The sequence below is a fragment of the Panulirus ornatus genome, chromosome 3 (assembly GCF_036320965.1).
Source record: "Panulirus ornatus isolate Po-2019 chromosome 3, ASM3632096v1, whole genome shotgun sequence".
NCBI classification, from domain to species: domain Eukaryota; kingdom Metazoa; phylum Arthropoda; class Malacostraca; order Decapoda; family Palinuridae; genus Panulirus; species Panulirus ornatus.
In genome coordinates, this window is record NC_092226.1 from 2,485,871 (window position 1) to 2,498,728 (window position 12,858).

At 41.2% G+C, this 12,858-nt stretch overlaps 1 protein-coding gene across 2 annotated transcripts in view; it reads left to right on the forward strand.

Moving 5' to 3' along the window:
* Positions 1-12,858, forward strand: part of LOC139760017 (mediator of RNA polymerase II transcription subunit 12-like protein) — a 456,094-nt gene that overhangs the window by 90,182 nt on the left and 353,054 nt on the right. For both annotated transcript variants that reach the window (XM_071682758.1, XM_071682766.1), the window contains exon 5: positions 4,005-4,220. In XM_071682758.1, coding sequence (XP_071538859.1) covers positions 4,005-4,220 — 216 coding nt within the window. The remainder of the gene's footprint in view (positions 1-4,004; positions 4,221-12,858) is intronic.

The following is a 12,858-nucleotide window of genomic DNA, read 5'->3' on the forward strand; positions in this document are numbered from 1 at the left end:
GAAGCTGGTGACTGAGTTTGGTAAAGTGTGTGAAAGAAGAAAGTTGAGAGTAAATGTGAATAAGAGTGAGGTTATTAGGTATAGTAGGGTTCAGGGTCAAGTCAATTGGGGAGGTAAGTTTGAATGGAGAAAAACTGGAGGAAGTGAAGTGTTTTAGATATCTGGGAGTGGATCTGGCAGTGGATGGAACCATGGAAGCGGAAGTGAATCATAGGGTGGGGGAGGGGACGAAAGTTCTGGGAGCCTTGAAGAATGTGTGGAAGTCGAGAACATTATCTCGGAAAGCAAAAATGGGTATGTTTGAACTTTCCATGGTTTACCCCAGATGCTTCACATGTCCTGGTTCAATCCATTGACAGCACGTTGACCCCGGTATACCACATCGTTCCAATTCACTCTATTCCTTGCACGCCTTTCACCCTCCAGCATGTTCAGGCCCCAATCACTCAAAATCTTTTTCACTTCATCTTTCCACCTCCAGTTTGGTCTCCCACTTCTCCTCGTTCCCACCACCTCTGACACATACATCCTCTTTGTCAATCTTTCCTCACTCATTCTCTCCATGTGACCAAACCATTTCAAAACACCCTCTTCTGCTCTCTCAACCACACTCTTTTTATTACCACACATCTCTCTTACCCTTTCATTACTCACTCGATCAAACCACCTCACACCACGTATTGTCCTCAAACATCTATTTCCAGCACATCCACCCTTTTCCGCACAACTATATCTATAGCCCATGCCTCACATCCATATAACATTGTTGGAACCACTATTCCTTCAAACATACCCATTTTTGCTTTCCAAGATAACATTCTCGCCTTTCACACATTTTTCAATGTTCTCAGAACTTTTGCCCCGTCCCCCACCCTATGATTCACTTCCTCTTCCATGGTTTCATCCACTGCCAAACCCACTCCCAGATATCTAAAACACTTCACTTCCTCCAGTTTTTCTCCGTTCAAACTTACCTCCCAATTGACTTGTCCCTCAACCCTACTGTACCCAATAACTGTACTCTTATTCACATTGACTCTTTGCTCTATTCTTTCACACACTTTACCAAACTCAGTCACCAGCTTCTGCAGTTTCTCACCCGAATCAGCCACCAGCGCTGTATCATCAGCGAACAACAACTGACTCACTTCCCAAGCTCTCTCATTCACAACAGACTGCATACTTACCCCCTTTCCAAAACTCTTGCATTCACCTCCCTAACAACCCCATCCATAAACAAATTAAACAACCATGGAGACATTACGCACCCCTGCCGCAAACCAACATTCACTGAGAACCAATCACTTTCCTCTCTTCCTACACGTACACATGCCTTACATTCTCAATAAAAACTTTTCACTGCTTCTAACAACTTCCCTTCCACACCATATATTCTTAATACCTTCCACAGAGCATCTCTATCAACTCTTATCATATGCCTTCTCCAGATCCATAAATGCTACATACAAATCCATTTGCTTTTCTAAGTATTCCTCACATACATTATTTAAAGCAAACACCTGATCCACACATCCTTTACCACTTCTGAAACCACACTGCTCTTCCTCAGTCTGATGCTCTGTACATGCCTTCACCCTCTCAATCAATACCCTCCCATATAATTTACCAGGAATACTCAACAAACTTATACCTTTGTAGTTTGAGCACTCACTCTTATCCCCTTTGCCTTTGTACAATGGCACTATGCAAGCATTCCGCCAATCCTCAGGCACCTCACCATGAATCATGCTTACATTAGATAACCTTACCAACCAGTCAACAATACAGTCACCCCCTTTTTTTAATAAATTCCACTGCAATACATCCAAACCCGCTGCCTTGCCGGCTTTCATCTTCCGCAAAGCTTTTACTACCTCTTCTCTGTTTACCAAATCATTTTCCCTAACCCTCTCACTTTGCACACCACCTCGACCAAAACACCCTATATCTGCCACTCTATCATCAAACACATTCAACAAACCTTCAAAATACTCACTCCATCTCCTTCTCACATCACCACTACTTGTTATCACCTCCCCATTTGCGCCCTTCACTGAAGTTCCCATTTGTTCCCTTGTCTTATTTATTATACTTAACCACTGTCTCCCACATTAGTGAGGTAGCACAAGGAAACAGATGAAGAATGGCGTAACCCACCCTCATATGCATGTATATACATAAACGCCCACACACGCTCATATACATACACAGACATATACATATATACAAATGTGCATATTCTTATTTGCTGCCTATCATATGCCTTCCTCAGATCTATAAATGCTACATATAAATCCATGTTTTTCTCAGTATTTCTCACTCCCATTCTTCAAAGCAAACACCTAATCCATGCATCCTCTACCACTTCTGAAACCACACTGTTTCTCTGCAATCTGATGCCTTGTACATACCTTCACCCTCTCATTTAATACCCTCCCATACAATTTTCCGGGAATATTCAACAAACTTATGCCTCCATAGTTTGAACACACCTTTATTCCCTTTTGTCTTTTTACAGTGGCACTATACATGCCTCCGCTAATCCTCAGGCACTTCACCATGATCCATACATACATTGATTATCCTTATCAACCACTCAACAACACAGTCACCTCCTTTCTTAATAAATTCAACTGAATACCATCCATACCCACCATCTTGCCATATTTTATCTTCCACAAGGCTTGCACCACCTCTTCCCTCTTCACTAAAACCACTCTCCCTGACTCTCTCACTTCGCATTCCACCCTGACCAAAGTACCCTATATCTGCCACTCTTCTCATCAAACACTTTCAACAAACCTTCAGAATACTCACTCCATCTCCTGCTCTCTTCATCACTACCTATTATCCCTTCACCCCATGTCCCCTTCACCAATGTTCCCATTTGTTCTCTTGTCTTACGCAGGTTATTTACCTCCTTCCAAAACATTTTTTCATTTCCATAAAGTTTAATGATACTCTCTCCTCCCAACTCTCATTTGCCCTCTTTTTTAACCTTTGCACCTTCCTCTTGACGTCCAGCCACTTTCTTTTATACATCTAGTCATTTGCACTCCTTCCTTGCACATATTGTCCAAATGCCTCGCTTTTTTATCTCACAAACAACTTTACTTCTTCATCCCACCACTCACTATCCATTCCAATCTGCTCACCTCCCACTTTTCTCATGCCATATGCATCTCTTGCACATGCCATCACTGCTTCCCAAAATATATTCCATTCCTCACCCACTCCCCTCATGTCATTTGCTCTCACCTTTTGCCATTCTACCCTCAGTCTCCTGGTACTTTCTCTCACAAGTCTCCTTTCCAAGCTCGCTTAATCTCACCACTCTCTTCTCCCCAACATTCTCTCTCCATTTCTGAAAACCTCTACTGATCTTCACCTTTACCTCCCCAAGATAATGATCAGACATCCCACCAGCTGCTCCTCTCAGCACATTTACATCCAAAGGTGTCCATTTACCTGCCTATCAATTAACACGTAACCTAGTAATGCCCCTTTGACCCCATCTCCTACTCACCTACATATACTTTTTTATATCTGTGTTTTTGAACCAGGTCTTCCTAATCACCAATCTTTTATCTGCACACAACTCCACAAGCTCTTCACCATTTCCATTCATAACACTGGATACCTCTTTGGTATGCACGTTTTTTTTCTCCACTGTGCATCAAGGCACCATCTGGGCAGGACTCGGAAACTTTATTCAACACTTCACCACAGCATAACAAAGATAGATAAGGGAAACATTTTGTAATTTTTCATAACAGTGCATGCCTGTCTTTGATTTTACAAGGATTTCATATGTTTTAGATGTTTTTTTCATTTTTATGCACATAATGTGGTGACAAGGTCTTTTTGTAGTGCTTTTTAAGGGTTGGTTAATATACTGGGTGTAGGATGAGTATCTGTATAGATATTTCGCTCTATGGAATTTGGAATGAAATTAATGGTGATTGATTGATATAGATATATTACGTTGATTATTTTTTCCCCAGAATGGACTCAGACTCTGACAAGACTTCTGCGTGAACAACTAAACAAAATTGCTGAGATTTATCTTGGTAATCCCAGTTCTGCATCAACTACTCCTTCCGCTGGGTCAACTCCCAATGCTAGTACTCCTGGAGGAACCCTCACAACTAACAATACTGTTGCAGCTGCCCCAGTTCCCGCCACAACACAGCAACCGCAGTCATCACCACACAGTCAGGGTGAGTTCTGAATATAAATTTTTTTCATGTCATTGTCATTTCCTGTAATGTCGAGGTATTGCCAGGAACAAATGAACAAAGGCCACATCCACTTACAACCATTCTCTATCTGTTGTGTATAATGCATTGAAACCTTAGCTCTTTATCCAAAACCAGACCCCACAGACCTTTCCGTGGTTTATCCTGAACACTTTACATGCCCTGGTTTAGTCCATTAACAGCATGTCAACTCCAGTATACCTACCACATTGTTACAGTTCACTCTATCCTTTGCACGACTTTCACCCTCTGGCATGTTAAGTCTGTGATCACTCAAAATGCTTTTCACTCTATCCTTCCATTTTCATTTTGGTCTTTCCATTATCATTGTTTCCTCCACTTCTGACACATATATCCTCTTTGTCAAGCTTTCCTTACTCATTCTTTCCATATGCCCAGACCATATCAGCACACCCTCTTCAGCTCTCTCAACCACATTTTTTATGATCACATATCTCTCTTACTCTCTCATTACTTACTGGATCAAACCACCTCACACCATGTGTTGTCCTCAAGCATTTCATTTCCATCATATCCACCCTCCTCTGCAGAGCCTTATCTATAGCCCATGCCTTACATTCATGTAATATTGCTGGGACTGCCCTTCCTTCAAACTTTCCATTTTTACCCTCTCAGATAATGTTTTCTTTCCACACATTCTTTAGCGTTTCCAGAACCTTCACCCCCTCCCCCACCCAATGACTGACTTAGCTTCCATGTTCCGTTCGCTGTCACATCCACTCCAGATATCTGAGACACTTTACTTTTTTCCTCCAATTTTCTCCATTCAAACTCACACCTCTAACTAACCTTTCCCTCAACCCTGCTAAACTTAATACCCTTGCTTTTATTCACATTCACTCAACTTTCTCCTTTCACACTCTCTTCCGGACTGTCGCTAATTTCTGCATTTTCTCACTTGAATCTGCCATCAGTGCTGTATCATCAGCAAACAACTGACTCATTTTCCAGGTCCTTTCTTCCCTACAGACAGCATACTTACCCCTCTCTCCAAGACTCACATTTACCTTCCTCAACACCCCATCCATAAACAAAATGGACACTCGTGATAAAATCACACACCTCTGCCACAGACCAACCTTCACTGGGAACCATTCACTCTCCTCTCTTCCTAACCATACAGAGGCCTTAAACCCTTGATTTTATAAAAGCTCTTATTGTTTTTAGTAGCTTTCTTCCCTCACCATATATTCTTAAGATCTTCTACAAAGCATCTCTATCACCCCTATCATATACCTTATCCAGATCAATAAATGCCACATACAAATCCTGTATTTCTAAGTATTTCTCACATACATCCTTTGAAGCAAACACCTGATCTGCACATTATCTCCCACCTCTAAAACCACACTGCTCCTCCCCGGTCTGATGCCCTGTACATGCCTTCAACCTCTCAATCAATAACCTTGCATACAACTTAACAGGTATACTTAACAAACCTATACTCCTTTAGTTTGAATTCTCACCTTTATCTTCCTTTCCTTTTTACAGTCTCACTGTAAATGCATTCTGCCAGTCCTCAGACACCTAACCTAACTTAATTACCAACCAGTCAACAACACGGGTACCCCCTTTCTTAATAAAGACAGCAGGATTACCATCCGCTCTGTTTGCCTTGCAGCACTTCATCTTGTCCAAGGCTTTCACCACCTCTTCTTTCTTCACCAAACCACTGTCTATGACTCTCTCAACTTTGCATACCACCCTAACCAAAACATAATACATCCATCTATCTATATCTCTGATGCCCATTTCCTGCAGGAACTCTCATCAAGGGGGTTGCCATGGCAAAAGAACCTCCACTTATTTCTGTCTTTGCATGCCTTCCTTGCACTCACCAATCCACGCATTCTTCCACTGTTTCTTTCTGCACGCCTATACCACATCATAGTATTATGTTTCACCTACTCTGCCACTCCACAATTCATTCCCTTTGCATTCCCTACATCTGCCAGTCTCTCATCAAACACATTTAGCAATCTTCAAAATACTCACTCTTTCTCATCAGTTTATCATTACCAGTTAACACTTCCCTTTTTGCCCCCTTCACTGCTGTTCCCATTTACTCTTTTGTCTTTCACACATTATTTACCCCCTCCAAAATATCTTATTCCTCCTAGAGTTTACTTATTCTCACTTGGTTGATATTTCCCCCTTTGTCCCTCTCACTGATGTTCCAATTTGTTCTATTGCCTTTTGCATAGTATTTACCTCCTTTCAAAGCATCTTTTTATTCTCCCAAAGTGTACTGATACTTGCTCACCCTAACTCTCATTTGCCCTCTTTTTCAACTCCAGCACCTTCCCCTTAACCTCCTGCCACTTTGTTTCATACATCTCCCAAACATTTGCAATCCTTCCCAGTAAGTACTGTCCAGTTTCCTCAATATCCAATTTCACTAGCAACTTCACTTCTTCATTTTACCTCACACTACCCTTTCTAATCTGCCCACCTCCTCCCTTTCGCATGCCACATGCATTTCTTGCACATGCCATCACCACTTCCCTAAACACTACCTGTTCCTCACAATTCCCCTTGCTTCATTTATTTTCACCTTTTGCCATTCTACACTTAATGTCTACAGGTATTTCTTCATACAAGTTTCCTTTGCATGCTCACTTACTCTCACCACTCTTCTCTCCTCAATATTGTATTCTCTTTTTTGAAAACCTCTACAAATCTTCTCTCTTACCTCCACAAAATAGTAATCAGACATCCCACCATCTGCCCCTTTCAGCACATTCATATCCAATAGTTTCTCTTTTACATGCCTATCAGTTAATCAGCAATCCAGTAATGCCCTTTGACCCTCTCTCCTACTCAGATATGTATACTTGTGGATATCTTTTTAAACAAGCTCTTCAGCAGTTACATTCAAATCACTGGATACCCCATGCAATCCAATTGTACCCTATACTGCTACATTATTTTCCTTCGCATTTAAATCATCCATCATTGATGCCTAGTCTCTTCCATCAAAACTACAGACACACTTTTTCTACTGCTCTCAAAACACTTGCCCTTCTTGATCTCTCATGGCCAGGTGCATCTGTCACCATCCACTTTGTTTTACCCACATCAATCTAGAATTTACCTCTGTACGCTCTACCACGCACTCCCACAACTCCTACATCAGGAGTATTGCTACTTTTTTTTAGTTCTTGTCCTCTCACCAAACCCTGACTTTCCTCTTAAGATATTTCCAAACCATTCTTCCCCTGTACCCTCAAGCTTTGTTTCACTCAGAGCCAGAACATCAAGGTTTCTTCCTTAGATATACTACCTTTGTGTACTCTCTTCTAATCTTAATTACATCCCACTCATTTAGACACCCCAGCCCAAGCCTTAAAGGAGGATGAGCACACTCTGCCTGGTTTTCTTTTGTTCCCTCCTTTAGGAATTGAAATACAAGAAGTGATGTGTTTCCAGCCCTCTATTCCTGCCTCTTTCAGTTGCTTTCTGTGACATGCAGGGAATACAGGGTAGAATTTTTTTCCCCCTCCTCAGGATAATTATAAATCTTGAATTTCATTATATTTACTTTCCCTGTGACCTCTTTGACTTTACTTTCTTAAAGTTTTTGCTGGCATTAGTATAAAATTAGTTTTCATAGAAATCTTGGCTCTCCTTGTCACAAGGATAATTCTTTCATAAGTATTTCAGAACATGGATTTTGCTGGCATGGATATAGAATTCATGTATTCATAGAAATCTTGGCTCTCCTTGTCACAAGGATAATTCTTTCATAAGTATTTCAGAACATGCAGAATCCACTGCACCTTCATATGAAAGCTTTCTCCTTGGAAATGAGGCACTGTTTGAGAAAAAACTATATTGTTGATTATAATTTTTTTTACAAAATATCTTTCTGGCCAAATTTACTCTGTAGTTTCACTCATTGGTTTCAAGGTTTTCAAACTCCACGCTGTCCCTTCAAAATTACTACTACTTCTTGCCATTTTTTTTCTTGCTAGCTTTCATTTGTTTTGGGCTACTTTTATCTGTAATCGTGTAAGCTGTAAATTGGTTTGCACAAGATAACCTAACTATCTTAGAAAAACTTGTGAAACACAAATGTTTGGATAAGTACATGATGACTAAAATGTTTGATAGAGCTTTTAGTGTTTAAATTCTTGGCCTCATTAGAATCTTTGAAACAGTAATTTTGATATTAATGGATGGTTGTCTAGGTAATGTACAAGAAGAGCAAATTGATTTATGCATACACAAAAGGAGTAAGATTTACCATGCTTGTTTCTAAGTTTCATAGCTGTTTAATGAATGCAGATTTCCGCATTTATATTTTATGCACAAGGTAAACCTTTGGTTTTAATGACTAATTTTTACACTTACACAAGCAACCAAGAGATGATGTGCTCTCTTGGGGTATGTGTTTAAACACCAATTCATCCAAAAAATTGAGTTTAACCATTACGATTCACCCTTTTTTGTGATTAGCTTACATATGGCCTGCTGATTCTCGCTCATAAAGATTCAATGACCTTATAATTGCTCACTGTCTATCTATCTATATATCTCTGATGCCTGCTCCCACCTGGAACTCCCTCAAGGGGATTGCCACAGCAGTAGAGTCTCCATAACTAGTGAACTCTAGTGCCACTTCTTAGCATTTAGTGCCTCACTCTTAACAGGCCACTGGCAGAGGGCAACTCTAATTAATTGTTTGCAGAGTGTTCTACCCAATGTTCCTACTGACTTTTACTACATATTGCTCCTACCTACCATCTCCACTTAATGCCTCTACTTAATGCTCTGCAACTCTCTCAACCACACTCTCTTATTACCACACCTTCCTCTTACCCTTTAATTACTAACTTGATCAAACCATCTTACATCACATATTGCTCTACTAATTCTAACTATTGCTCCTACCATTTTGCCAAAGCACGGCTAGCTCATAGTGCTCACCATTGGTAAATCAAGAGTTGCGAAGAAAGAGCTGTGCGAGTCAAGTGTTGTTAGGTGTTATATATGACAAGGAGAGATTGCATGTTCATGGACAGAATGCCAATAGTCCATGGGTAGGTGAGACAGAGAAAGACAACTGTCTGGGTCAGAGGAGTGCAACATGGCAACCACACATCCAACTTTAACCCTCCTAGTACCCAGATAGGTGGTACTAGTAGTGTACCTTCCTGGTTGTTGACTGCCTACCAGCTGCTACTTACCACAATTGTCCGCTCAGGGCTGTAATGTAATTACATGTGCTGTATGGGAGGGGAGTTTTATACTTTTAGGGCTCTATCTCCTGAATCATCCTATTCTATTTTACTTTTGTCACTGTCTCCTACGTTAGCGAGGTAGCCCAAGGAAACAGGTGAAAGAATGGCCCAACCCACCCACATGCACATGTATATACATACACATCCACACACGCAAATATACATACCTATACATCTCAATGTATACATATATATACACACACAGACATATACATATATACACATGTACATAATTCATACTGTCTGCCTTTATTCATTCCCATCGCCACCCCACCACACGTAAAATAACAACCCCCTCCCCCCCGCATGTGCGCGAGGTAGCGCTAGGAAAAGGCTACAAAGGCCACATTCATTCACACTCAGTCTCTAGCTGTCATGTAATAATGCACTGAAACCACAGCTCCCTTTCCACATCCAGGCCCCACAGAACTTTCCATGGTTTACCCCAGACGCTTCACATGCCCTGGTTCAATCCATTGACAGCATGTCGACCCCGGTATACCACATCGTTCCAATTCACTGTATTCCTTGCACGCCTTTCACCCTCCTGCATGTCCAGGCCCCTATCACTCAAAATCTTTTTCACTCCATCTTTCCACCTCCAGTTGAGTCTCCCACTTATCCTATTATCTTATCTCCCTCTTATCCTGTTGTCCTAATATCCTATTATCATAAAATCTTTTGAAGTTTTAAAATTCTGTATGTTGTCTGTTTGACAGTATTTTCATTCAGTTTATTCCATTCATCCATTACTCTTATACTTTGAGTACTTTTTATATCCTTCATAACAAGTTTCTTCTTTAATTTTGATGGCATATGGCTGTTCCATTCCTGGTTCTTTCAAATAACCGAGGGTGTTTTGAAATGGTTTGATCACGTGGAGAGAATGAGTTAGGAAAGATTGACAAAGAGGATATATGTGTCAGAGGTGGAGGGAACGAGGAGAAGTGGGAGACCAAGTTGGAGGTGGAAAGATGGATTGAAAAAGATTTTGAGTGATCGGGGCCTGAACATGCAGGGGGGTGAAAGGCGTGCAAGGAATACAGTGAATTGGAACGATGTGGTATACCGGGGTTGATGTGCTGTTAATGGGTTGAACCAGGGCATGTGAAGTGTCTGGGGTAAACCGTGGAAAGTTCTGTGGGGCCTGGATGTGGAAAGGGAGCTGTGGTTTCGGTGCATTATACATGACAGCTAGAGACTGAGTGTGAATGAATGGGGCCTTTGTTGTCTTTTCCTAGTGCTACCTCGCGCATATGCGGGGGAGGGGGTTGTTATTTCATGTGTGGCGAGGTGGCAATGGGAATAAATAAGGGCAGACAGTATGAATTATGTACATGTGTATATATGTATATGTCTGTGTGTGTATAAACATGGATACGTTGAGATGTATAGGTATGTATATGTGCATGTGTGTATGTGGGTGGGTTGGGCCATTCTTTCGTCTGTTTCCTTGCGCTACCTCGCTAACGCGGGAGACAGCGACAAAGTATGTTAGAAATAAAAAAAGAAGTTGGTTTGATCAAGTAAGTAATCAAAGTAAGTAATTAAATGGTAAGAGGAAGGTGTGGTAATAAAAGAGTGTGGCTGAGAGAGTTGCAGAGGGTGTGCTGAAATGGTTTGGACATATAGAGAAAATGATTGAGGAAAGGGTGACAAAAAGAATAGACATGTCAGAAGTAGAGGGGACTGGGAGAACAAGGTGGACCTAATTGGATATGGAAGGGTGGAGTGAAAAAGATTTTGAGTGATTAGGGCCTAAACATGCAGGAGGGTGAAAGGCATGCCCAGGATAGAGTGAATTGGAATAATGTGGTTTACAGGGGTCAACATGCTGTCAACGAACTGAACCAGGGCATGTGAAGCATCTTGGGTAAACAATAGAAAAGAATTGTGGGGCCTGGTTGTGGATAGGGAGGTGTCGTTTCAGTGCATTTCATGTGAGAACTAAAGAATGGATGTGAGCATATGTGGCCTTTCTTCATATGTTCCTGGTGCTACCTCGCTAACATGGGAAATGGCGGTAAAATACGACAAAAGTCTTTATTGCTCTTCTCTGGACCTTCCCTGTTAGTTCTTTGTTCTTCTTTGAGTGTGGTGACAAAATACAAAATATGTTAAGAATATTTTGCTCTGTGGAATATTTTTCTGTCCAGATGGAAAATCCAAAATCCAAAATTCCAAAATCTGAAAACTTCCAAAAATGGAAGTATTTTATGGAGTGTCAGTCGTGTAAGAAACAACTTGAGTGGTTCCGAGCTCACCTGATTTGTGCCACACGTTTAACCTCTTCTCACATGAATCAGTTGTTTGTGATCACTGCTACCAGCCACATGTATGTGCATTTTTTTTTTTTTTTTTTTTTTTTATACTTTGTCGCTGTCTCCCGCGTCTGCGAGGTAGCGCAAGGAAACAGACGAAAGAAATGCCCCCCCCCCCCCCATACACATGTACATACACATGTCCACACACGTGTATACATTACCTACACAGCTTTCCATGGTCCACCCCAGACGCCTCACATGCCTTGATTCACTCCACTGACAGCACGTCAACCCCTGTATACCACATCGCTCCAATTCACTCTATTCCTTGCCCTCCTTACACCCTCCTGCATGTTCAGGCCCCTGATCACACAAAATCTTTTTCACTCCATCTTTCCACCTCCAATTTGGTCTCCCTCTTCTCCTCGTTCCCTCCACCTCCGACACATATATCCTCTTGGTCAATCTTTCCTCACTCATTCTCTCCATGTGCCCAAACCATTTCAAAACACCCTCTTCTGCTCTCTCAACCACGCTCTTTTTATTTCCACACATCTCTCTTACCCTTACGTTACTTACTCGATCAAACCACCTCACACCACACATTGTCCTCAAACATCTCATTTCCAGCACATCCATCCTCCTGCGCACAACTCTATCCATAGCCCATTATTCTCGGAAATTTCTTTGCTTTTTTTTGCTTTTTTGGATTTTATCTTACAGTCACAATGTTCTAGATGCTACCTCACTAGTGCGGGAAATGGTGAAAATGTACAAAAGAAAATGTCAAAAACACCTACAGATGTCCCTCTGGGTAACAGTGAGAGAAAGAATAGTAAGCATCTCTCATTATCAATTGTGAAGAAAATGGAGCTACTGCAGAAACCTGAACGTGGTGTGTCTGTGAGGTATGTGACCTAGGATTATGGAGAGGGAACTACCACACTATACGATTTCAAGAAACAGAAAGACAATTTGATTAATTCTTATTAATTCTTATGCTGAAATTGATGAACAGATATTGATGAAAAATAGGAAAACACTGCATAGTGCAAAAAATGATGATTTTGT